The sequence below is a fragment of the Anopheles merus genome, chromosome 2L (assembly GCF_017562075.2).
Source record: "Anopheles merus strain MAF chromosome 2L, AmerM5.1, whole genome shotgun sequence".
In the NCBI taxonomy this organism is placed as follows: Eukaryota; Metazoa; Arthropoda; class Insecta; order Diptera; family Culicidae; genus Anopheles; species Anopheles merus.
In genome coordinates, this window is record NC_054083.1 from 5,788,239 (window position 1) to 5,813,578 (window position 25,340).

Genomic DNA, 25,340 nt, shown 5'->3' on the forward strand with positions numbered 1-25,340 from the left:
ACGGCGATGGCCTAAGCGTTCCCAGTGTGCCTTTGTTGATGTTTATGGAATAGTTCCCTATGAGAAAGCAACAAGGACGCAGCAAATATTTTGTGCCAAAAAATAAAAGTTTGTTACGACTGTACACGATGAATTATAAAGATCGTTTCTTAATCAACCAGAATGTAGAAAAGCTTGTGAATTACACGAACTACAAGCAATTAAGTTTTGAATGTATACAACAAAAGATGCTATCGCCGACGATGGTATCGCGTATCGAGGTAAGCCATTTCTACAAGTAATACCTGTTCTGTTGTATCTTGTTTAATTACCATTCGAGTTTATTTTTCTATCAGGGTATTGCTCAGGATGAAGTTACGCGACATAAAAAACTATTTGAAAAAATTACCAAACGCGGTCCAAAAGCATTTGACACGTTGCTGGCTATATGCCAGCAAGCTTTTCCTACAGCTTACTTGATTCTGAAGCCCAACTCCAACGACAATCAAATGCATTCCACTCACAATCCTCAGCGTGTACGATCTGTGAGTTGCAATGTGGCACCAAAAGTGTACTCCCTTCGCAGTCCAGGCGATGTAGATGATGGTAAAAACAACAACCTTGCTTCGAACGCGCTGGTCGAAGAAAGCAAATGCATTTTGCAAGTCTATCCAGACATACTGCCAACTACGTTCTCCGTTAAGCTCTCTACAAGGCCAGCGGAAACACATCCAAAAGTACCGGCTTACCCGATGAAAGGGCGTAATCGTGGAGTGGCGTTTATTGTAAACGTCATTACGTTTTTGAAAAAAGTTCATCCTACACGAAACGGAGCAGATATCGATGGGAGGAATTTGATTTCCGTCTTCCAGCAGCTGGGATTTGTGGTTTTTTACTACGAGGATATCACAATGGGCGTAAGTACTATTTTCGTTTCGAAGTGGGGCGATGTATACATACATACACAAACAAATGCCGTGCATGTTTTTTAGGATTTGAAAGAGCTGTTGGCACAGTTGAAGGAATCCGAACATTTGTCTTGCGATTGCTTTGCTTTCTACATTCTATCCCATGGTGACCATCGGAAGGGCAGCGATTACATCTTTTTGCACGATAATTCGTTACTGCGTGTTGAGGATCTGTTGACCGAATTTAATTCCGTCAATTGCAAAAGATTGGTCCACAAACCGAAATTATTTTTTATTTCAATCTGCCGGTGAGAAAGTTGTTCACTTGAAATGAACTAATTTTAGATTGCAGCAATTATTTATTTATTATTATTTCTACTTGCAGTGGTGTGCAATCCGATCTAGGAGCGTACCGCTTATCGACGAACACCGAGCGCGATGGAATGATTGATCCGGGGAAACCTTTGCCATCAAATATTGCCACCTACTGTGACATGCTTGTGTGCTATGCAACCGTGCCAGGCTTTGCAGCACATCGAGATACAAATACAGGGTCGTGGTTTGTGGAAAGTATGTGCAAAATATGGTCCGAACATGCACATGATACTGATGTTGAAATCCTAATGAAACTCGTTGGTGAATATGCTTCATCTTATCGTACTGAACATTCTGCTTTGCAAACAATCTGCACCGAACAGAGAGGATTTTTCAAACAGCTATTTTTGAATCCTGGGTATTATGAAAATCCAGTCGAACTGTGACTCGATTTATCATTCGAACACAACTATTTAAACAATTTATTAATCAATTATTATATTCACTTATCTCAGTAAAATTACTTCTTTTTGATGGTATACAGTGCCTTAGAATTATAATTAATACAATTTATACACGGACCGGGAAATAAGTTGCCATAGTAAGCTTACACTGATGTTTTTTTTTAAATATTATACCGTTTTTGACTATCTTTCTACGATAAATAAAGACAATAACTACGAAAGTATTTTTTTATCCATACACTAGCACGACAAGCAAAAACATATCTTTTTTTATTTATATGTGATGGCCGCTCATAAATATGAGAGTTTTGATGCTTAGAATCTATTCATTACCTGTTGCGTTTGCCTATTCAAGAAGTATAGTTTTGGTAGTGCGTTGTTTAAGAGTTGTTTTGGCCCTGTAATCAGTTATACTACTTCTGAACCAAATTACATACAAAAATGTTTTTCTACTATATCTTCCTTTTTTATTTATTTTTTTCTGAGTCACATGTAAAGAAAATGGAATGATGTGAAAAATATCTGTAAACTCAAAAATTAGTTCATATTTACGCAAACTAAGGAAATAAAAATAACAAAAAGACATTTGGGTAGGTCTTATCCACTCGTAGTTAATTCCGAATATGGCAAAAAAAACAGGGCCGAAGCAGTTTCTTCTTAATAAAAAAAATGCATGATACGAAATGTGCATTTAACCTTCGTTTCTATGACCAAAAATACACCCTCATCTTTATGACCACCTACCCGGGTAGGTAATACATTTTAGAAGGGAATTCGTATTTTTATTGGTAAAAAAATGTCGTATTTAACTTATTCTATGCAGCTATAATAACAATACTTTTTTTTATGTTATAAATTTATGAAGTATGGCTTTTAGTTACATAAATTGATTGCATTGCAATTAGATGAACTGACACTAATACACCGCCATGTCTTCCCGACTGTCGGGGCAATCATTTCAATCTATGTGGCTTTAGAAGAATATTAAGAGCTAGAAAACTTTTGGGATAGATTCTATAAATATAAATACATGCATTGCTATACATATCATTACAAAATAAGCCACTAATTCAAACCAAAATCCTTTATTGTATGTATTACTTACCCGGGTAGGTGGTTATAGAAGTAAGGGGTAAAAGTTGATTTTATTTTTTAAAGCACATTTAAAAAAAATTAAAAATTCTAAATTTTTTACCACTTTTTTAAAACATGTTTCTCTAGGCATTCTAATTTTTTTGGATCGATTCGATAATCCAGTAAAAAGTTATAATAAAAAGAATAAGCAAAACATACCCGGATAGGTGGTTATAGAAATGAAGGTTAAGGTCGATTTCTGCGGTCGTGTGCTTTTTTTCTGGAATAGCCTGTACCTGTCGATTTAAACTCGTTACTAATGCATTTGTCCCATTTCTTTTGCCAGACACTGTATGTCATTCATGCGCATTACGTTACTGAAGGGATGCACAATGTAAACAAACAAGTATCATTCCATTCTGTAGCAAATGCACATACAGTGTGCCTTTTGGAAAAGCGATACTTCTATTCTGTACAGAACTGAAAAATGAATCGTTTTGAATACTGCCAGGCACGACTCTTCGAGAACGAATCGTTTGTGGCAAAGGATCGCAATATTAAGCTGTATGACGGTGAAGAAAAGGTAATAATTTCCCATTTGGTAAGCGAACTATGTAAAATGCTTTTGACGTTTGCTTAATTCCAGACCAACTATGAAGACGGCGAAATTGTACTGACTAGCCATCGTTTGCTGTGGGGACGTAACGGAGAAATCGCAAGGGGAGGCAGCTGCTTGGCATTGAAACTGAAATATGTTCTGTCTGTCGATGAAGAGGAAGCAAGTTCGATGTTGTTTGGTCGGAAGAAACGCATAATTCTACGCCTAGGCACCTTAGCGTCGGATAAAATGCCTGGGCCCATGGATCATAGCTGTTCATCTTTTGTGAAACTATCTGGCCGCAATGGTGTGGAGGGGGCTTTTGTTCAGGCACTTCACTCAACTTTAGCCGCCCGTATCTGGATTGTACCGGATGATGTGGAGCAGGCCCAGTCGAGCCAGTCAGACGCATCGGCTGCTGGACCCAGCGCAGACGCAAGCCGCCGCCAGTTGCGTATTGGCATAGTTGGCATTGAACGGAATTTAGCCGAAAAGCAAAAGCAAACAGATGCCAATATTAACCTGGCCTTCAAAGACCTTGGTCGACTAATGGCTATGGCGAAAGATATGGTGGCCATTACGAACGTTGTCAGTGCAAAAATACGCGAACGCCAGGGTGAAATATCGGAGGACGAAACGGTTCGTTTTAAATCGTATTTATTGAGCCTCGGCATTGACGATCCAGTCACGAGAGATGGCACACGCAGCAATTCGGAATATTTCCTAAAACTTTCGAGACAGCTTTGCGAGATGTTGCTCGATCCCATCACCGAGTCTGGAGGAATGATGTCGCTAGCTGACGTTTACTGTCGTGTTAATAGGGCCCGTGGACTGGAACTGCTATCACCCGAAGACTTGCTTGAAGCGTGTCGACTGCTCACGGGCCCTATCAAGCTTCGGGAATTTCCCAGCGGTGCCATTGTATTGCAGCTAGAATCGCACGACGATGCGCTGATATCGCAGCGCACGCTGGAACTGGTTGAGCAGAATGTGTCCATGAGTCCGGACGAGCTGGCACGTCTTGAATGCATTTCGCTGTTATTAGCACGCGAGCGACTGCTAACCGCAGAAGGCTTTGGGCAGCTTTGCCGCGACGAGTCGGTCGAAGGATTGCGGTTCTATACAAATAAATTTATTCATTGACCAACGCAACTGTTGCAGCTATATCGAAGCATAGTCTTTTGTGGCAGCCCAATCAGCGTCGAAATTAAGTATCCGCAAGTTATGGTCGGTTACAACAAACATTTGGCTGCAGTCAGCGGCAATCCGATAGACGGGAGAAAAGTTGCTATTCTTCTTCAAAGGGAAGTACATCTGAACACAGCGGTTTGGCGCTCGCAAATCGTACAGGTTGGTCCGGTAGTGGTACTTCATCCCACAATGTACGGCATACGTCCCATTGTAGGAGAGACAGTATACTGATGCATTGTAAGGATCTGTCCAGCATGCCTCATCGTTCCCAGTGCGGACATCGACTAGGCGCATGGTGGTATCAAAATTGCCGCAAAGGATACAGTGCTCGTCCTTCCATAGCACATCGTACACTGCTGTCGAAGGTGAATTCAATTGCTGAATGGTGCAGCTGCAACGATTGTACGTAATTGTATACAGATTAATACAGTTTCATTCCCCACAGGCGGAACTGTGTTACGTACCTGTACAAATCTATCAATTGAAGCGCACGCTTCTTGCTGCAATGAAATTTGCCTACCGCCAGTAGATTGTTATTTAACTTTATTGTTTCATATGCGTGAGGATAAACGTGGGAATGTTCAAACACATCACCATCATACAGCAGCTCGCGATCCGGCGGAGAATAATTGAACACGTACGTTGATTCGTTTTTCGTTGTCACTGCATAGACATCTTTGTTAAAATCGACCGCCTTGATTACATCGTTTGTTATCGCTTGCAAATGTTGTTGGCCTGAGCCATGTTCGTAGAGTAAAATTTTCCCATCCATACGACCAGCGAAGAATCGATTGTTCTTTTTGGCCAGACTCGTAATATCTGAATCTCCTACCGACCCAACCATCCAAGCGATTCTGGTATCGATCATGTGTACGCTTTTCGTCCTTCGGTGGGCTTGCAGACGACCGCCGTGTGTCATGTAAAGACAGTCCTTATCGATTGCTAGTTGCGATATGTACATCACGTTATGATGAAAGTAAGACCGCTCCTCGTACCGTCCATAGCGCCAATTTTCGTCCAACTTGACTCGTTTTCGTCGGGTATAGTGGTAGGGACTTAAGGCTACTCCATGATCCGAACCGGTCACCAGGGCGTGCTTACATTTTTTGGGGAAGACCACTCTCTGAATTATGTGCTGGAATTTTTTGCAAACCAAAACGCAACGATCCAAGTCTCCCACATTCAGAAACAGAAACACATGTGCCAAAGAGTATTCATCTAAATCGCAGAGCTGCTTGTTTGAAGCCAAGGTATTTGTTTCGCCTTGGTTCCGCATCAGGAACGGGTTAGCGAGAGTTTCGATGCAATGCACTTGCAGATCAGCACTTTAAAATTTTGTTTGTTTACTTCCGTTGACCTGTCATCGGTAGCTTTGGGACTATACACACACGCCGTACTGATTTAATGCTATCTTCCCGGTGTGCAAATGATTTGCTTCGTCGAATCCAGCAACGGTCTTTGAGCAGGATTTGTCATAATTCAACGTAAGCACGTTGGCATTAATTATGTACGTAGATCACATGTTTCGTTCGATTTAGAAACCTAAAGATTAGATAAAATAAATGAACTGAATTGGCAGCAGAAGTTGCAGCTGGCAATTGCAGTGCGCAAACGTCCATAGCTTTTGGTCACGAGTACTTGTCAAGTTTACATTGTTTCAGTCTCCTTTCGGTGTATTGTGTTTTTTCGTGTAAAATTGACCCCAAACCTGGAGAATAGACTGAAACGGATCAAACTACTACGCCTACTGCACAGTGATGTCCAAGTCCAAGCAGAACAGAAACACCATCTCGAAAGCGGTAAGAAGAAACAGAAGCAATCCCTGTAGTTCTACCCGTGGTCGCCTACTGACTATTCAATATGACTTTTTCTTACAACAGGAGCAGCGCGCCGAATATCGTACGTTCAAGACCGTATTCCTGTACTGCATCTTGATTATAGCGCTTCCCGTGCTGACCTTTTTCACGTCAAAACATTGGATTTTTGATCAGCTACTCCAGCTATCCAGTGTATCGAGCAACATCTATTCAGCGGTGAGCGCTGTGGTTGCGCTGCACGGTGCATTGTTTCTCTTCATATACAAGGCGTACTTTGCGGTCAGCAACGAGTCTGTCGACGGTCGCGGGGACAAAGTTGCCCAGAAAGAAGATTAAATAGTTCGTAGATGGTGCGCCGAATACTGTAGCCATTCCAAAGATCCCAGTGTGTGTGTGTGTGTGTTTAAGAAAGCCGGCTAAAGGTGGAACAATTGAAAACACAGAAAGAAAACAGCACAATCATGAACAAGATTGACCTGGTACTTGGACAGACCGTTTTGCTGGAACTGGAGGAAGAATGTTTACTCGGCGAGCTGTTGCACGTAGGTTCTGATCGATCGTTCATCCGCTTATCGAACGTGCGCGACATGCTCACGAAGGACTCTTATGGCATTCAAACGTACTATAATTCGGAAATAAGGAACATCCAGGTTATCTCTGCCGATAAGGGAAACATTCAAACTGGTCCCTCGGCAAACGCTCCAGACAACCCCAAACAATTCACAAAACTACTTACACTCGAAAATTTACAGGAGACGCTGGAGCAGATAAATAACTACATTTTCATACACCAAACGGATGTTAAATATCACGATTCGATTCGATATCTGAAAACTCAGCTCCATTTGGGTATTGCAATGGAAAGCATCGAGCATGGCAGGCACTCTACTTCGCCATCACTGTTGTCCATAGCAACTCATGATTCGATCTACATCTTTGACATCAAATGGATGAAGATAACGGATGAAATGCGTGATCTGTTGTCTAACGATCGATACAGGCGCGTTTTACACAACGGGCGTCTAGTGAAAGACGTCCTACAGCATAAGTTTGGTGTACAGCTGGGAAAGTGTTTCGATGTAATGGTTGCCCACATTGCAATCCGTAAAACTGAGGGAAAGATCGTAGAAGAAGGAGTTTCTTTGCAAGCATGCGTGCAAAGTTACTTAAAACTGCCGGACAAGTTTTTTTATATGAATGTAAGTGGGAATTGTATTTTTAACTTTTCGGAACCTGCAACATGCTAACTGCAACGACAATGTCTATGTTCACAGGCCAATTTTGATGAGCGACCGGTAAGCGACACGACGAAACGAGAAGCAGCGAAGCATGTTGTATTTTTGCTACCACTACAGGACCTCTTCATCCACGAGATCATGCTGGAACCATTTTACAGTAGCTGTAGCAATTATTTGCAAAGCTTGTCACGTAATCCGGATTTCATCAGCAGCTTGACCGATCTGCGAAACAAGAACGGTGAAGCAATCGAAGCGGTAGCTCCTGTAAAGTTGGGAATTGATGTGGAGTTGCTGGATGTACCAGAACAGGAGTCCAACCGCAGCTAATCACACGTGTTATTTTACAGTTGAATGAATTACAAAGTAGAATTTGGTTTGGGTAATAATAAAACAGGCGCAACGGACTATGTAAACATCTTATGAGTATTATATCAGCAGTGCATAATATCCCAAATAAATTGCTTCGATAGATTATACAATCTGAAATTACGGTGCTACCGTGATCGCGGTGAAGATGACGAGAAAATAGCAAAAAGCCAGTAATCATATTGTTCCTTTCCAGCTTTTCCGTCGCGTTAAGAAAAAAAAAACCCTTTTACTTCATAAACCCTTTTATTTGTGATTACGAGTGGGAAATAGCCGAGGCAGAAATATTAAAGAAACATGAAAAAGACAAAAAGAGGCACATACTCTTACTAAAGCCTCTTGCAATTGGGTTATGTGGTGCTGAAGCCCTGATTGTGTTGTAGAAGTTTAGTGAATTTCGTATTCTATCCGGCCATCTCATCATCCTGGTCTTTATTTTGTGTTTTGCCGTGGCCGTTCTCCTCCTTGGCCACTTCGGATGGCTTTGGCTGGTCAGTGCTGGTAGAAGATCCAGCAGACTGCTTGTTAGTTGTGCCTGAGGCTTCTGAAGCCAGTGATTTTTCGCTATTTTCCAACGCCTTCACGAATTGTTCCAGGTCCCCTGCATTCGCTGCAGCGACAGCGTCGGCGTTGAGTTGAAACTGGGAAACTACTGGACCAAGCTGACCAGACTGCAGTGCATTAGAGAACATCGACAGTGCTTGCTGAAATTGGGGAGACGAGATGGTTTCCTTCAGCTGTTCTTTTTTGTTCTCATCACCTTCCAGCTGAGGTAGGTGTGCAACTAGCGCATCCACTTTCTCTTGGTCGGAAATAATCGAAGCCAACGTTTGTGAATTGACGGCAGATGCAAGATCGATATTGCGCCTCTGTCCGGATCCATCCACACCGGTTGCGCTAATGCCAGAAAGATAGTTTTGCAAATCGGACAGCAATATTCTTGTACCTCCGTCCGCAGTGCCCGCGTTGCCAGCATTTCGCCCGACAGGTGTGCTTATCGGCGAGCCAGCGGAAGCTCCTGACGCGGAGTTAGTTTTAGTGGTTCCACTTGTTTTCTTCGGTGCACGGGGCGTAGATGGTGCATTGACTGCGGCGCTTGGAGTGGTAGTGCTGCCACCGTTGCTATTATTGCTGGTCGCCAAGCTGCTACTGCTTCGATTCGACGGGGTAGCTGCGCTGGTTCGGCTGCTAGAATTTCCGGAATTGGAGCGGCTTTAAAGGATAAAATATTAGCTCTCACCAAGCTGCATCTCTGGATTGTGTTTACTTTTAATATTACTTACGTCATAGACCCGAGCAGGCTGCTCAGTCCGCCCATCTGCCCAACACCGCCGAATAATTGCATGATTTGCTGTTGCGACATATTGTTCAACATGTACTGCAAGTCACCATTATCATTGCCACCGTTTCTGCCACCAGAACCGATGCTATTCCCAGACGGTGGATTGTTGATCACTTCATTAATGCGACGGCACCACTCATCATCACGATCCGTCTTCGGTTCCTGCATCCAGAAGAATAACCTTCGGCTGGAAGACTTGAACTTCAACACATACACTCTGCCATTCTTTACGTAATCGATCTTCTTAAACTCGCAATCGTCCGGGAACAAAATGAGATCATCCTCGACCGTTCCGGAGGTACGATCCTTCCAGCAAAAGTGTATTAATCCATCTTCCGCCTGATACACGTATACCAGCCCCTTTCGGTTGTCCGGGTGAACCATCTTGTTTACCATGTTCATGCGCCCGGCACGAAATTCGACCAGATGTCGATTCCCACCGGAACTTCCACCCAACGCGCTACTGCTACCAAATATAGGTCCACTCATATTGCTATTTTTACGGAAAAAGTGAATGGTAAACTAGGTCGGTATTAAAAGATGACTTTGCTTTACTTTTGGGTGAACTCCGCCTGCCAGGGGGGAAGGAAAACAGAATTAGTAACATACCTCAAATTACGCGTACTTCAAAGTAGGAATTATATTTGCTGAATGTTTAGCACTAGCCCAGTGATGAACGATACCAAATGCAGTGAATGTGTTGCAGTTTCGATCTTTATCTTCAATACTGGTGCAATCCGATCAAAGAAACCTTCGTTGCCTTTTTCTATGGCGTGACAGAGCGTATTTCTGAGCGACAGTTGACGACACGCTTCAGAAACGCTTCATATATTGGACGCTTCGCCATCAGATTCATTTGCAAAAATCATTAGACAAAATTTTCTAAATACAAACTATCAATCTGCCCAAAAAAGGTCTCTTCAAAGAAAGGCAATTTTAGGGCAAAAACGTTCTGTTTCGATAGAATGAGAGCGATTTTGTATTAATGAAATGTTTTGGTGGTCGAGCTACGTTTGCTTGGTTACGTTTTTCTTGATTAGATTTTCTTGCAACAATTAAAATGGACGAAATGACAAAGGGCCCTCCAAACCAAGGTGTTATAAATGACAAGGTGAAGTTGTTCAGAGCAAAATGACATTTCTCGACTTGACATTTCTCTTCCGGGGGCTCCGGTATAAAAATCGGGGAGGGCCGGTGCGGGGTAATGAAATTTGTATGCAGAGAGTGACAGATGTCCCCCACAATGTCGCCCAGCAAAAGCGATAAAAATCAACCTTGTAAATACATTATCCTTGCTCCAAACTCGGCTGATAAAAACAAGTGGGGTAACTGTACCAGTTTTCGGCAGTATACCTATTTTCGGCAGGGTAGCTAAAAACGTGAAATTCTGCACAAATGCGGTAAAAAATTTCACAAAACACAATTTTGTAGTGAAAGTGTACTTATTTGATATTCACATACGAAGTTTCACACCATTGAATTAGCGGAACTTGGGGCAAGTGTGCCACCTTAAGCATTTCAAGTTATAAATTATTAAAACGTGTTTTTCAAAAGCCGATTTAAATCTCATGACCATTTTACATCTATTTCCTCATTTATATATGAGTTTCGCTTGAAAAAAGTGCAAACAAAACAGTTTTTGAAGCGTTTTAAAAAGGGTCCAAAAAGACGTTATTTTTTGGGCTATGGGGCAAGAGTGCCACTCGTATGGGGTAAGACGGCCACCTGGTTAAAATAACCGTATTTCTTAGATAATTGGAAATTATTACGTTTGTACCACTAGTGTATGTATTCCTACATGTATTTAGTCACCAATGAACCGTTTTTGACCACCAACTGTACCACAATATGGTTTCCCAAGCGCCACAGATTAAGCTTAAACGACTGGAAAATTGAATATCCATAGGAAAAAAATGAAAGCTTCACAGCTTCATTGGTTTGATCAATAGATGGCGTATTACAACTCATCATTATATTGCTATCCTTTTCTTGCAATGTGTTTCGACAAGTTTCATCTTATAATGACCTATATAGCCTTCTAACTTTCTGAGCAAAAATCTATATAAATGGTCGTGTGGTTAGATACGTGGGTATCAACACCAATGACCATTGCTCAAATCTCACTTGCTTCAGTGCTGGTGGTTTCCGTTGGAGTTTAGTATTTAAACAATCGTATCGCCGTTCTAGTTCTAGCGATGCATAACTTCAATGCGAAACCATACAACAGTACAGAGGAAATGAGAAAGCTCTCCTCCAAGCGATGAAGCTCAACTGGTTGGGGTATCCCACCAACAGATAGCGCCACCAGCTTTTTTGCTATTTTTAGAATGCATGAGTCGTTTGGCGTCTGCTAAACGAAGTCTTTCTATATTCCGTTTAGGTAGAGAACTTGAGTCGTTTAGAAGCCGTTTAGTGGTCGTTTAGTGGATTTGTGGCACTTGGGTTGTTACTGTTCTGTTTTTCCGGAGTGGAATCCGCTCACAATAGCGCACCATTCCGCAGCACGCTACAACAATGTTTACATTTTTGACAGCTCGCGCCTATGAAAGATGGTGGCACACTTTCCCCAAACAGAGATGGCACACTTGCCCCAAAAGTTGTAACTTTTTTGAAATTGAATTTTTCAGTTACAAAAAGAAAGTTTTTTTCAACTAAACCCACAAAAAATTTCACGTTTTCTCAGCTATACGGTGGTGTAAATATTTTCTCGGTTGATTGTTCGCATGATTTTTGAGAGCTTATTTGGTTGGATTAAAAAATTATAATATTCTGCTCAATTTTGAAACTCATTATAAATCAGTTTAAAACAATGGGAAATATCGATTGGTCTATATGAAATTAGGTTCAGAATACCTAGTCATTGGAAAGCAACCAACTGTATACACAATTGATCATTAAACTAAAGTTTTTAAGGAAAAATGCTTGGTGGCACTCTTGCCCCGTATGGCACACTTGCCCCAAATTCCGCTACGTATTATTCAAAATATCAAATAAATGTTTTTTTTTTTTTTTTTTGGCAGCTTTGCTGTCGGCCAATGGTTCGGCAGGTTTTGTGATTAAGAGAACCAGAACAGTAAAACAATGAAAAAGTGGTATATAATAAAGATTTTACGCTTATTTAATTTATTCTATCTTGTTCAGAATTTTAAAATCACGATAAATAAGTTATTTTTCACTTTAAATGCTGCCGAAAATAGGCACACAGTAAATGTTCATTTTTGACAGCTCAATGTTGTGGGCTGCTGCCGAAACTCGGAACAATAACACACCTGGGATTTGGCTGAATATTCCTTTTAAACTTGATCAGAACACTACAATGCGTATGTCGACACATAATATGACTTTTCTTGTACCAAATATCACCAATTTTACTACAAACTAAGACTAATTTAAGAGAAAAATATAAATTTGTAAGCAAGTTTGCACCGTACGCTATAACCATCAAACTGTCAATGGCTGCTCGCATCAAAATGGCCGTCAAAACGGGCCAAAATAAGCAACATAAAATTAATAATTAATGTGCTTTTTAACATCAATATTAGGAAAGTAAGAGTGTTAAATTGCTTTAATCATTTTTTTTTGTACATATTTACATTGATAAAAACATTTTCAGACCCGTATTCGCGCTGCCGAAAATAGGAGCAAAATCAATGTTTGCATTTTTACGAATATTTATGAAAAAGGGCTTTGAACCGGTAAATAAAAAATAGTGTAACATAGTATGATAGTTTATCAACCAGAATAACATCACTTGCATGAAAAATAATAAAAAAATGTGTATGTGTGAGCAGTTTTTGTGAAACTGCTGCACTAGCGCGCCGAAAACTGGTACAGTTACCCTGCGTTATTAAAATATTGCAGTTTTTTTTTATTGATTATTACTTCTGAATTCGGGCGGTATATTATTCAAATTTTTTCACAAAAGATTTGGTGAGCTCTAGCTGTAATATAAATTAAATTTAGTAAATTATTACTAAATATACCAACATCAGTTTTTTGGGAAATAACATCAGTTACCTGTTTCTTGGTTTGTCCGTACCAAGGCATAAGCTTGAATAAATGGACACGTTGTTTCAGGGATTCATTTTTCCTGCGTAGCTGCTTTTTAAGCTCCAGTCTATCGCACAGTGTTTGTTTGTAGAAAGAGAAGTCACCTTTTACTCCAGAAACGTCCTGCAATACAGACACTATTCGGTTTTGTGAGTTAAACAACTTTTCTCGCACGTGAGTGGCACGTGCTACATCATTTTCAAACTGTTGCCGCGAATTGTTCATCCGTTTGTGTGTTTCCTCGAGTTTTTCTCCGATGCGGTTAACTTCCGCTTTCAGCTCGTAGTACTGCTCCAGGCTGACATCCTGCATTTGTTTGTCGAGCTGATAGTTTTGCATACCATTTCGTTTAAATCGCTTCATGACTACGAAAAGCTGCTTTCGCTCTTTTGATAAATTTGTTCGAGCCTTATCGATTAGCTGCACAAGTTTGGCAATATCTATAGCACCACTGCAATCGTCAAAAAAGAACATTCCTAGTTGAGTAATCTTCTCGTCGTTAGCAGCGAGCTTGGCTAGACGCAAGGACACGATTTTGGAGATGCACGATGCGATGTGCAATTGAAATTCAGCAACTTTGTTTTGATGTTTCTCTGTACTTTCATTTTGTTTTGAAACGGGTTTTATCGACGCTACAGATTCAATAGCAGCAGCTACCGTTTGTTGATTTTTTTCATCTATAGTTTCTAACGGATCATGCAGAGAATTGTTATCTTCTAGAAATGTGATAGGGTAACAAATTAGTATAAAAAGCCACCAACGAAAAGTACATACTTATTACTGTTTTCATCACCAACAAGCTGAATAGGAATCGTTTTGCTAGATTTCCTCCTTAGGTTGGTTTCGAACGCATTATGTAAGTCATTCAGTATGGTTTTCTTTTTCACAATGGGCATTTTTCGTATTAATCTAGGAAGAATGTCAGTACTTCTTGAATTCGAACACTCTCAAGACATCAGCATGCTATTAAAACATTTCAAGGCAAATCGGTGAATAAATGTTTTGGTCTGCATAGTGTGTATACTACAGTAGCCTACTTAGTCGTGTCTTTGGTAACTGAAAAAAATATCACATTCCACGCAACCGGGCTATCCGGGTAGCCAGCGACTTTGAAGATATTTGAATGCGTAATCTAGTATCTATGCGATATTGGAATGAAAATTAAATCAACTAGGGTAACTGTACCTAATGTAGTTCCGGGCTGGTCTGGAGGTACAGGCGGTCCAGGAGATACACGGTTGATGGGGACCGAAAACGACCGCAAAATGCCGCGTACAGGCGGTCCCCGAGATACACGGTACCTCTTATACGCGGATTCGGAGATACGCGGTTTTCTAAATTTGACAATTCTTTGAGCAAATTGTACTGATTTGACACATCAATTGTAAATTGCCAAATAATTTCCGTTTTGATCGAATGTTTAAAACAATTTCAAATGGTTTAAAACTGTTATATTCAGTTGAAGCCCATATAACCAAGATACCGAAAACGCCACCAATTTCTTGTACTAAAAATCCAGTTCCATCAAACAAAGCTAAAAAACTATCAGTTTGGTGGGTTAAGCCACACGGCCACAGAAGCAGCCACCACTTCAATTTTGTTGAAGTCAGATTTTTATGCACGGGCAATTTATTTGCTCAACAAGTTTCACCTGTGTTAAAAATGTTATTTATTTGTGCAAAGGAAGCAATTAAACGTGTGTGTTTAAGTTGGTTTGTTGTAAAACATTCATGTGTAATATGTGTATATGTGTGTTTGTTTACTTGCGAATGAACTCTTCCATTTCGCTGGTCAGTGCATAGTTTATAGACTAATAATATTGCTGAAGTTGAAGTGCAGTGATGTAAGTGAATGAATTTAATCAACCGAGGAGTTCAAATCCTGTCCAGCATATTGACCTAAGCCAAACCTTGACCAAACTTTTCCTCAAAGCATTTTTGGAAAAGGTGGGTTAAGGGTGGACAAGATAAATACATCGGATCGGAACTGGCAGCTCCGATTGTTCTAAAATTTGGTGGGTTAACGACTGAATCGACCACCACAAACCCACGTGGGTTTGAAGTGGTTTTACAGTGGGTTAAGGACGATTTGGTTATTTGGGACGTGTGTAAATCTGGTTGCCAACTCTACGGTTAAACAGAGCAGCCATTGACAGTTTGATGGTTATAGCGTACGGTGCGAATTGGCTTACAAATATTTATTTTTCTTTTAAGTTAGTGCATTGTTTGTCGTAAAATTGGTGATATTTGGTACAAGAAAGGTCATATTATCCCAAATAGCCAGCTCGTACTTTATAGCTGATTTAGGGCTGTTTAACGAAAAATCGTTCCGATGTCGTACTTTGTGGCTGATTAAGCGATAGACGGTACTTTGCGGAACTATGGAGCTTTTTAACAGGCACATGGTACTTTTTGGAACTTTGCGGCTGATTAGCACTATGTGTAGGGTTCATGGTGGAACTTGAAGGCTTGTTAAGAAAGCGTACCGAACTTGGTGGAACTGTATAACTTTTTAATGCATGACATGGATACGAGATGGCTCTTGTCAAAGTGTCAAAGACGGACGCCGGCAATAATCTCATTGCTGCTGCACAAGTTAGATTCGTTGATTGAAGAATGAATATTAGGTGAAGTGATTGTGAATTATCAGTAAATTGTGTAAAATTTTGTGTAATACATCAATACAAAAGATTTAAAAATATACATATGTGTTTAAGCGAAACAAATCTTGTTGTTTATTTCATCGATGACGCTTGCTTGAAAATAAAACACAAAGAAAAATAATCCCTGGCATCGTGGCATAAGGAAGCTGCTTAGGCGCTGTTTGAAAGACCCACATAGAACTTTGATGCTGTTTATCTACTGCAAAAGGCGAATTAGAGCAGCGATCTTTAGCGTGCCAAAATGAGCTGCTTAAGCAATTCTGTCTATTTGGGATGTGTCGATATACGCATTGTAGTGTTCTGATCAATTTTTAAAGAAATATTCAGCCAAATCCAAGGTGTGTTATTGTTCCGAGTTTCGGCAGGAGCCCACAACATTGAGCTGTCAAAAATGAACATTTACTGTGTACCTATTTTCGGCAGCATTTAAAGTGAAAAATAACCTGTTTATCGTGATTTTAAAATTCCGAACAAGTTAGAATAAATTAAATAAGCATAAAATCTTTAAAACACCACTGTTTCATTGTTTTACTGTTCTGATTCTCTTAATCACAAAACCTGCCCAACCATTGGCTGACAGCAAAATAGGTACACTGCCGAAAACTGGTACAGTTACCCTACCTCTTATACGCGGATTCGGAGATACGCGGTCTTCCAAATTTGACAGTTCTTTGAGCAAATTGTACTGATTTGACACATCCACTGTGAAATACCAAATAATTACCGTATTGATCGATTGTGAAATACCATTTCATAAGGTTTAAAACTGTTCAATTCAGTAGAAACATATCAAATAATTGATTTGGTGGCTTAAACAACCCCCTACTTGCAAAATTGCACGAAAATTAGTGATATTTTGGCGGGAAATCACGAGATTCGACTTACGCGGAAATTCGAGATACGCGGTATTTTGCGGCCGTTTTCGGTCCCCATTAACCGTGTATCTCGGGGACCGCCTGTACTTCCTTTTTGGGAATGTAAACAAACAAATAGCAAACTTCTCAAAACACGTGAACTTATCAACAATACAGTTCAATGCCGGTGTTGCTTAGCAGTTTGCTTAAGTTTAGTAAAAATAGTCGAGTAACAAGTTGTTGCAAATTGTGGCATACGTTGTCCGCTATATCCAAAGCGAATAGCAGCACCATGTCCGAAACTTCAGTTCAAAATTTAGTGTGGATAGACTTGGAAATGACGGGGCTGGATGTGGATAAGGATCGAATTTTAGAGATCGCTTGCATTGTAACCGACAGCAAATTAAACATTATTGCAAAAGGACCAAACATAATCATAAATGAGCCTGATGCTGTTCTGGAAGGAATGAACAGCTGGTGCAAGGATCATCATTCAAAATCGGGATTGATAGAAGCTGTGAAGAAATCTACCTACAGTGTAGACCAGGCGGAAAGGGATGTATTAGATTTTGTTAAAAAATACTGTCCTGAGCGAAGGTGCCCGATGGCAGGAAATAGCATTTATATGGACCGCTTGTTCATTATGAAATATATGCCAACATTGAATGAATATCTTCATTATCGTGTGATAGATGTAAGCACGGTGAAGGAATTATGCAAACGATGGAATCAAAACGTCTATAACTCTTCGCCACCGAAAAAGCTTGCCCATCGTGCTTTGGATGACATTGAAGAAAGCATTAATGAGATGAAATATTACAAGAGCATGTTTTTCAACTCAGATGAAACTAAAATTGGTCGTGACTAGGAACCATAGATTTGTGAATACATATATTGCTCTAAAACTTTCAGTTAATAGTGTGGCACTAGAAAATGTAGTGAGAATAAAAGCCTATTTTTTTTTAAAAACATCCGATTTTATTTTATTTGCAGCCACTTTCCCAAACTCGATCGTAGAGTGTCGACGACGGTGAACGAATTTGTGGGCCACGTGAAGGATAATTCAACCCCTCTCGGGTAAAAGCTATCTTTTCGTCCGTTCGACACCAATAATTTAGTTACTCTCCCGAGTAATTTAAGGAGCACATAAGGAGCAGAAGTGAGTGAAGCATGATGAGAGGTCTTTCGTGATCCGAATATGCAAAAATTAAAATGGTGAAGTTTCTCTTATTTGCAAAATCCCAATGATTCTTTATTCATTCAATGTACGGTCCCTTTTATACGCTCAGAAGCCCATACAATTGGCAGGGTGTTAGTGTATCCTTTTTGAATTCGAGAATGATTATTATATAAGGATGAGTTCCTTGGGTTAGAATTTGTTTCGCTTTTTTAATACGCTTTACCGGGTTCTAGATAAGGATGATCGCGCATCTCACTAGTTAACAAGTTTTACGAAAAAACGGTAGTTTTTACATGACTCTCTTGCTGATCCAAGCAAACCACTATTTTATGTCATTTTGACAATCGCTTCGATCAAGTTTGGGAAAGGAGCTGTCGGGCTTATACAGTGAACCCTCTCTTATTTGACACCTCTCCAATTTGAACAACCTCTCTTATTTGAACATTTTGCACAGTCCCTTGATTTCCAGTACATTTTTGTTTCTCTAATTTGGAAAACCTCTGAAATCTGTGTCCCTCTTATTTGAGTATGGTGTTGCCATGGTTATTGAAAGATGTATGCTCAAATTATAGATTCTGTTCGCAGTTTCCTATAGCAACAGTTAAGGCTGCATACTAAATGTTCTGTCTCTTTCTTGTTTGTATGGACCTTTCATTCACTTTAAACCTCTGTAATTTGAAAATCCCTCTTATTCGACAGTCCCATCGCCTCTCAAATAAGAGAGGGTTCACTGTATTTCTTTGCGAATTCATGCGCTGGTTTTCTGAAACATGATGCGTTTTCAACGAAAAAAAAAACACTTAGAGCATATTTAAATGGTTTAATTTACCAAGCAAACCTGCCGCTTTATTGTTTTAAAACGTAAAAAAAAGTTTAAATGAGTTTAAGTAAAATTTTTAAAGTTTTGCATTAACCCATTCACAGTTTCGCGATTTTGGTACAGTCGTCAACTCTTACGACTTAATAACATGCCCGGCATGGGTTAAATCTTCGTATGGATCGTTCCGTCGTAGCAAGGACTGACTATCTGGCTAAAACGTTAGGCACACCATCAGTGCAGTAGGCTATGATTACCAAACAGTGGATTTTATCTCAGCAGAATTTCGCTTCCTAGGCATAGTAGCCTATGCCTTCTGCCGTAGTAAATTAGTTCATAGTTAGCCACCATCCGAGCAAGTTGGCTTTTTTTTGCTCTCCGTTTTAACTGTAAAATTTGGTGACGAGGAAAAGTTCAGAAGCACCTCGAAGGTTTTTTTAGGGAAAACATGAAATAACAAAAGTGTCCGAAGAGGATGTGCAAAACGCAATCGTCCAGCTCACGAATCTCGTCGCGAAGCAGCAGCGGCAGATCGATAATTTAGCATTCGAATTTTTTTGACGGTGGCTAGCGGAACCGAGAAGGCAATCGAGTCGTTGGCAAATGAAATCAAAATTTCTTGCACGATCTGGACGCAGGAGTTGTCTTTGATGCATGGTATGCTAGGTACGAAGACGTCTTCATTCAGGACGATAGACGACGCCGCCCGTGTGAGATTGCTTCTACGTAAATTAAGCACCCCTCTGCACGATATGTAAGTCAACACTGTTCTGCCACAGCATCCTCGCGACTTCATTCTGGATGAGACCGTCACAAAACTGAATAATATGCAATATTGCAACTGAATGCAATAATTTTATTTGGTCGCCAGAAGTAGATTTTTCACTCCCGTTACCATTGCATGCAGTACGATAAGAGTGACGCGGATGATTTTACCTCGTGTGCTGCGATGGTCAACAAAAACTGGAAAGCGTTCAACTCACGTCGGATCAATTCAAAGCTCTCCGATTTGTATGTGGATTCCAATCGCCACGGGATGCGGACAACCGAGCCAGATTGATTTTGTAACTGGAAGCTGATGAAACTGCAGTTGCTGAACAAGGAGAAGCTGAAAGTAAGGTGACTTTGGAAAACCTGGTGGAAGAATGTCATCATGTGCCCAACCTTAAGCATGACTCGCAGATGGTGAAAAAAGGAGGCTTGCTCCGTCAACGCCGTTTCGCGCAACCAGAACCATTTCTCTTCGAAGAAGACCAACAAAGTGCCAAAGACACCCTGCTGGAAATGTGGGGAACTGCATTACGCTTCTGAATGTCCTTTTGCATCTTTTGTACTAGATGCAAGCAGCAAGGACATAAATAAGGCTACTGTTCAAGCAGTAAGCCCGCAGCATCAAAGCCTTTCAAGCAATTGAAGCCCAAAAAGATCATGAAGACGAATGGCATTTACACTGTTAGCAACGTTGGAAGGAAACGCAAATTCGACTCGATCGAGTTCAACGGGGCTTCAGCAAGCTTCAGGTCAAGCTTCAGCATGACTTAGTGTCCGACAACACCATCATTTCGAACGAAACATGGGCTACCATCGGACGACTACTCACTCAACCGACCGATGAATCTGCTGTCACAGCGTCTGGTAGTGATTTAAATCTCCTCGAAGAGTTTCAAGTCTAAATCCACCATCAATAACGTGACCAAGATAAGGCGCATTTTCATCTCTGATAGCGCCGACTTCAACGTTTTGGGAATCGATACTATCTGTTTGATCTGTAGTCCGCAACGATTAGCAGCTTGGTCACCGTCGTAAATCAAAACTCTGAACAATTCGTTGATTGCCTCAAGCACCAGTTTCTGGAGGTATTTCGAAGCACGCTGGGTAGATGCATAATAGCGCAAGTGAAGTTATACTTGAAGCCTGATGCCCGTCCATGCTACTGCCCGAAGCGACCAGTGGCGAGGAGCACGACCGTATCCTCTTTGCCAGCGGTCGGCAAAGTCCGGCCCGCGGGCCAAATGCGGCCCGCCACAACATTCAATCCTGCCCTCGAAAGGATTGGACTGATGTTGAAAGATGGGAAGAAACGATTTATACACAAATTACTGAAGATCTTTTAGTATACCATATTAAATCATCGTACTTTTTCAACTTTTAATTAAAGTACTATGGAATGACGGACCGTTCAGTATGTTCGAACTCGAGGTCAATATCCCCGTAATTTTTGCATGATAAAAATATGCCGTTTTCGGCTGGCTGCAGAAAAAAGAGTAGTTCAAAGGTAATTATTTAAGCTCACTTCCACAAATAAATTCAAGACTTTGCGAATTGCCTTTCGTCAATTATCAGGAAGTTTCACCATGGTGGACAAAAACATGCATGATTTAAGTTCTACCTTCGATTTTTATCAATTCCTCCTAAGTTTTCGCTACAAAATTGTTAGAGTAGAGTTTTTGCATCACGTTGGTGCAGAAAAAAAATCGATGGAACACAGGTGACGGATGTTGGACCAGTTCGCAGACTAGGGTGTCATATCGAAATTCTGTCGAAATTCACCTGAAATGATTGCATTGAGTTTTCGCGTAATTTTTTGCCACTGCGAATTCATTATTCATGTTTCCCAGCTATTATTTTACTGTTTGGTGGTCCGGATATTTTGGTCCAGCTAATGCAGTAATGTAGCTACTTGTCCCTCTTACATCATTTCAGCTTCTTTTGGAATCTCAAAAATGAACCTGGGCTTTCTTTAGATGCTTTGATTATTGTCTACTAGTGCCAAGATGTTGGTGACTAAAATGCCGAAACGGGTATACACGACGTCCACAAACTTCCGCACGGAGTCCATTTTGGACGCTATAGGGTGCCATTCTTTGATCGCGCACGCTTTTGATTCACTTTTTTGGCCATCATGGTTAGAGTTCGGCTGATAGAGGTGTCAAATTTAGTCTGCTAACTAATTGGATTTTTTTTCTTTTGGCTCAACAACCGTTGCCGGTCAAGGCCTGCCTGCACCACTTGTGGGTTTTGCTTTCAGTGACTAATTGATTTCCCCCCATAGCAGGATAGTCAGTCCTACGTATGGCGGCACGGTCCATTTGGGGATTGAACCCATGACGGGCATGTTGTTAAGTCGTACGAGTTGACGACTATACTACGAGACCGGCTTAACCAGACCGGCCATGGATACTTCTACTCAAAGTGCAATTAACGTTTTGTTAGTGCGGGTTAAGATAAACCCATGAAAAATCGACAATTGTTGTCCATTTTTTTAATGCAACCATTTTGTAATATTAACATTATTTTAACACCACAATAAGACTATCGAAATGAAGGTCGCATACGAAATTTTATAACGATAAGATACACTAAAGTCTGATTACAATGAATTTTTTCAAAGTTTTGCATACGACTGTCACCAACGTAATACATGGAAAACAAAGTTTTAGTGTAGTGAAATAGCAAACATTTTTCTCGCGATAATATTTGTTCTACTATTCGTTCTTCTTAATTTCACACAAATCAGTTTTTTTCTTTTTTATCTGTTTTAGGGGTATTTTGCATCGTATTTGAAAACAAATAGGAACATTGAAAAAACCCTGTTGTTTTAATGAGAACGACGATTCCACGCAGTTCCTGTTTACGAGTGCAACGATTGCCAAAGTGCTAAAGTTTTTCATAAGAAATCATTAATCAATTTATCTGACATTACATAACTTGTCCATAAAATATTTTTATAAATACTAAATGCACATTTGCCTCGATAGTTTTTTCAGTCAATAACACTTCAGTATCATCCCCAGAATAGTCTTAATATTTTTTTTTGCGGCGTGGGAGGATGTGGTTGCTATTGCGATATTGCGATATTGCTCTTGCGATATAATAAGCGATATTGCTGTTGCTTTGTTATGTTTTGAATTATCACACTATTACCCTTCTTTTGGCGATCCTCAAATGATTAAGAGATGCAATTAGTTTTTAAGTAGATATTATCAATTTTTAACCATGCTTGGATGAAACAATTATAGGACAACAGCAACAATACCAATTTTTTTTTGTTTCTAAAATTTTGTAATGTAATAATTAAAGCACAATAATATAAAAACCACATTCTCCTGGCCCGCAGCTTTAGATCATTTACTAAATTTGGCCCTTTGCCTCAAAAGTTTGCCGACCGCTGCTCTATGCTGTTTTCGAACCCGTTCATCGGTATGGTTTCCCTTTACATCTTGAAAAATGCCGTTTCGCGCTGCCCCAGATCGGTTTACTCGGATTGATCGTGGGCAAGGACAGTGTTCGGCCTGACCCGTTCAAAACAGAAGCCATTGCCAAGATGCCACCCCCGAAGGACGTGAAGCAACTTCGCTCCTACCTCGGAGCTATCAACTATTATGGTCGATTCGTTCCGCAGATGAAGCACCTCAGGGCACCCGTGGACGACCTGCTGAAGAAGGATGATCGCTGGAACTGGACTAAACAGTGTCAGTAATCTTTTGAGCAGGTCAAGACCATTTTATTCTCCGACCTGCTGCATACTCACTATGACCCGTCTAAGGAGATCATCATCGCGGCAGAAGCATCGATGTACGGTCTTGGAGCTGTCATCATGCATCGATTTACGACCGGTTAGGTGAAGGCAATCGCACATACTTCTCGGTCACTGACGCCAGCGGAAATGAACTACGACCAAGTGGAAAAGGAAGCACAGGTAGCCTATGTCATCTGTCGTAATAAATTAGTTCATAGTTAACCACCAAACGAGCAAATTGGCTTTTATTTGCTCTCCGTTTGAACTGTACCAATCAGATAAGAACGTTCTACAGAATGAGGCTGCTATACTTCAACAAAGGAGAAGAAAAAATATGACCGAAACGCTTTACGTTTATTCAGAAAGAATAGCTTGTTTAAGTTTGTATGTTTTGGTTGTACAGGAAGTTGAAAATCATTACTCATTTGAATCAAGCGAACAACACATTGGTAGCTGTCGCATCGAGTGGAACACTGTTTACATTAGCTCTTAAACTATCGGTGGTACAACAGTAAGTGAATCCTTTGGAAAATGTTTGGAACGCAGCATTAGACCAACCATAAGGGGCGCAAACATCAGGACATAAGAGTTCGCTGGAGGGAATAGATGTTCGGTACGGATCGTTACTGGTAACAAAAGCGATAGCTGCATTGCTGCTTGGTGATTTGATAATTTTCCACGTCCATTTTGGCACCGTTATTCCGTTTGCACTAAGTGTGATGGAAACTTGTGTACCATTTGTATGGGGCAGTGTTAAGACATCGAACGTTCCAGTATACACCAACAGGTCGCGTTGAAGATGATCAGCAATGTTGCGAGCGATCTTTTCTACAGTCAACCAGTTGCCACCGTTGACCTTTTGCCACTGAGGGGCAACATTGACGTAAAAGTACGTATACCACTGCCAGGTACGGAAAATACCATCTGCATCCGGTGTCAAATGTCCCCTAGCTAGGTAATTGGTGGAGTTCACATACTTTGCAGCCTGGTTGGACGATCCGAGTAGATCGGATAATCGTGTTTGCTGCGCCTTGATGGTATAAGAAGTGTCCACCATAACAGAACTGGGAACTCCAGCTACTTTGAAAGATGGGCGATAAGACTCCACTATACTATCTGAAATTGTACGCGTATCTCGCTAATGTATAAGTAAAGCAAAATAGAGAAATACACAATATAACGACAGCCTACCTGCAATAGAATCTCCATGGATAACATGCTTTGTGTAGACAGCGGACGCTGTCTGGGAATTGTAACACACAGAAAAGTGTTTCACGAATCCAATTCCAGCAATATCGAATCCAATATTGCGAATCGTACCACCGTTTTCACATCCATCACTTGTCAACTGAAGATCTCCAGTAACAACCTTGGCGCAAACTATGCCGGATGCATTTATCGGAAGACCGTTTAATAGGAATGTGCTTGCACCAACACATGTGAGAAGTGCCGTTTCTTGTAGTACTGCAACATAGAGACACACATATACCATGCTTCGAGTAAGTATTACGGTTTTGGGAAACTTCGTACTTACTGTTGACTACGTTATTTTTGGGACATGCAATAATACTTGACTCGCCAAACGCCCAGGTAAGTTGCCCGTTCTTTGGTATCCAAAGATTATCATTCTTCAAAAACACAGGCTCCGGAAAGGTGAGATCAGTTTTTACATTAATTGTACATTCTGCGTGAATATAAGATATTGTGGATGTGGATAAATTAGAATGTGGAAGAGCTTGTAGCCAATGTCGAGTTACTTATGGCTTATGACGGTTTCCACGAAACAAAACGAAAGAACAACCAGTGACCACATCTTGGATTGATCTGTTCAGTTTCTTATTTGCGATACAGTTTTGTGTAGACAATACAATAGGTTGATTTATTCCGTTCGAAAAGTTGTATGAATTGTTAGCGTTGTTGTTGAGTTTTTGAAAACTAGTAACGATGTTTTTTTGTATTAAGCAAC

At 40.6% G+C, this 25,340-nt stretch overlaps 9 protein-coding genes across 12 annotated transcripts; 5 read left to right on the top strand and 4 right to left on the bottom strand.

The window, feature by feature from the left end:
• Positions 1 to 35: 35 nt before the first annotated feature.
• On the top strand, positions 36 to 1,737 carry LOC121594205 (caspase Dronc). Its single transcript, XM_041917254.1, has 4 exons — positions 36 to 260; positions 336 to 896; positions 972 to 1,195; positions 1,273 to 1,737. Exons 1-4 carry the CDS (start codon positions 60 to 62, stop codon positions 1,646 to 1,648), a joined length of 1,362 nt encoding a protein of 453 aa, XP_041773188.1. The 5' UTR covers positions 36 to 59; the 3' UTR covers positions 1,649 to 1,737.
• A 1,394-nt stretch (positions 1,738 to 3,131) lies between these two features.
• Positions 3,132 to 4,502, top strand: LOC121592274 (vacuolar protein-sorting-associated protein 36). Its single transcript, XM_041913672.1, has 2 exons — positions 3,132 to 3,323; positions 3,387 to 4,502. The coding sequence occupies exons 1-2, from the start codon at positions 3,228 to 3,230 to the stop codon at positions 4,479 to 4,481; spliced, it is 1,191 nt and encodes a 396-aa protein (XP_041769606.1). The 5' UTR covers positions 3,132 to 3,227; the 3' UTR covers positions 4,482 to 4,502.
• On the bottom strand, positions 4,500 to 7,169 carry LOC121592273 (F-box/WD repeat-containing protein 4). The gene is made up of 3 exons (XM_041913671.1): positions 7,083 to 7,169; positions 4,994 to 6,071; positions 4,500 to 4,920 (listed from the first exon to the last, which is right to left on the bottom strand). The coding sequence occupies exons 2-3, from the start codon at positions 5,803 to 5,805 to the stop codon at positions 4,500 to 4,502; spliced, it is 1,233 nt and encodes a 410-aa protein (XP_041769605.1). The 5' UTR covers positions 5,806 to 6,071; positions 7,083 to 7,169.
• On the top strand, positions 6,102 to 6,779 carry LOC121592276 (vacuolar ATPase assembly integral membrane protein VMA21 homolog). Its single transcript, XM_041913675.1, has 2 exons — positions 6,102 to 6,328; positions 6,410 to 6,779. The coding sequence occupies exons 1-2, from the start codon at positions 6,287 to 6,289 to the stop codon at positions 6,680 to 6,682; spliced, it is 315 nt and encodes a 104-aa protein (XP_041769609.1). The 5' UTR covers positions 6,102 to 6,286; the 3' UTR covers positions 6,683 to 6,779.
• Positions 6,807 to 7,989, top strand: LOC121592275 (piRNA biogenesis protein EXD1-like). The gene is made up of 2 exons (XM_041913673.1): positions 6,807 to 7,545; positions 7,621 to 7,989. Exons 1-2 carry the CDS (start codon positions 6,808 to 6,810, stop codon positions 7,909 to 7,911), a joined length of 1,029 nt encoding a protein of 342 aa, XP_041769607.1. The 5' UTR covers position 6,807; the 3' UTR covers positions 7,912 to 7,989.
• A 188-nt stretch (positions 7,990 to 8,177) lies between these two features.
• On the bottom strand, positions 8,178 to 10,352 carry LOC121592271 (proteasomal ubiquitin receptor ADRM1 homolog). 2 transcript variants are annotated; one of them, XM_041913669.1, is made up of 3 exons: positions 9,902 to 10,352; positions 9,234 to 9,814; positions 8,178 to 9,162 (listed from the first exon to the last, which is right to left on the bottom strand). In XM_041913669.1, the coding sequence occupies exons 2-3, from the start codon at positions 9,779 to 9,781 to the stop codon at positions 8,355 to 8,357; spliced, it is 1,356 nt and encodes a 451-aa protein (XP_041769603.1). In that variant the 5' UTR covers positions 9,782 to 9,814; positions 9,902 to 10,352; the 3' UTR covers positions 8,178 to 8,354. The 2 variants fall into 2 exon arrangements, with proteins under 2 accessions (XP_041769603.1, XP_041769602.1); XM_041913668.1 differs by having other exon boundaries at positions 9,234 to 9,785; positions 9,902 to 10,351.
• Positions 10,353 to 13,103: 2,751 nt separating this feature from the next.
• LOC121593138 lies at positions 13,104 to 14,387 on the bottom strand. 3 transcript variants are annotated; one of them, XM_041915236.1, is made up of 3 exons: positions 14,136 to 14,387; positions 13,310 to 14,058; positions 13,104 to 13,233 (listed from the first exon to the last, which is right to left on the bottom strand). In XM_041915236.1, exons 1-3 carry the CDS (start codon positions 14,236 to 14,238, stop codon positions 13,195 to 13,197), a joined length of 891 nt encoding a protein of 296 aa, XP_041771170.1. In that variant the 5' UTR covers positions 14,239 to 14,387; the 3' UTR covers positions 13,104 to 13,194. The 3 variants fall into 3 exon arrangements, with proteins under 3 accessions (XP_041771170.1, XP_041771168.1, XP_041771171.1); XM_041915234.1 differs by having other exon boundaries at positions 14,124 to 14,387; XM_041915237.1 differs by having other exon boundaries at positions 13,310 to 14,028; positions 14,117 to 14,209.
• A 2,578-nt stretch (positions 14,388 to 16,965) lies between these two features.
• On the top strand, positions 16,966 to 18,441 carry LOC121592776 (oligoribonuclease). The gene has a single exon (XM_041914561.1). The coding sequence runs from the start codon at positions 17,040 to 17,042 to the stop codon at positions 17,724 to 17,726; it is 687 nt and encodes a 228-aa protein (XP_041770495.1). The 5' UTR covers positions 16,966 to 17,039; the 3' UTR covers positions 17,727 to 18,441.
• Positions 18,442 to 23,685: 5,244 nt separating this feature from the next.
• LOC121592790 lies at positions 23,686 to 25,187 on the bottom strand. Its single transcript, XM_041914584.1, has 4 exons — positions 25,136 to 25,187; positions 24,909 to 25,058; positions 24,566 to 24,838; positions 23,686 to 24,490 (listed from the first exon to the last, which is right to left on the bottom strand). Exons 1-4 carry the CDS (start codon positions 25,185 to 25,187, stop codon positions 23,805 to 23,807), a joined length of 1,161 nt encoding a protein of 386 aa, XP_041770518.1. The 3' UTR covers positions 23,686 to 23,804.
• Positions 25,188 to 25,340: the final 153 nt, after the last annotated feature.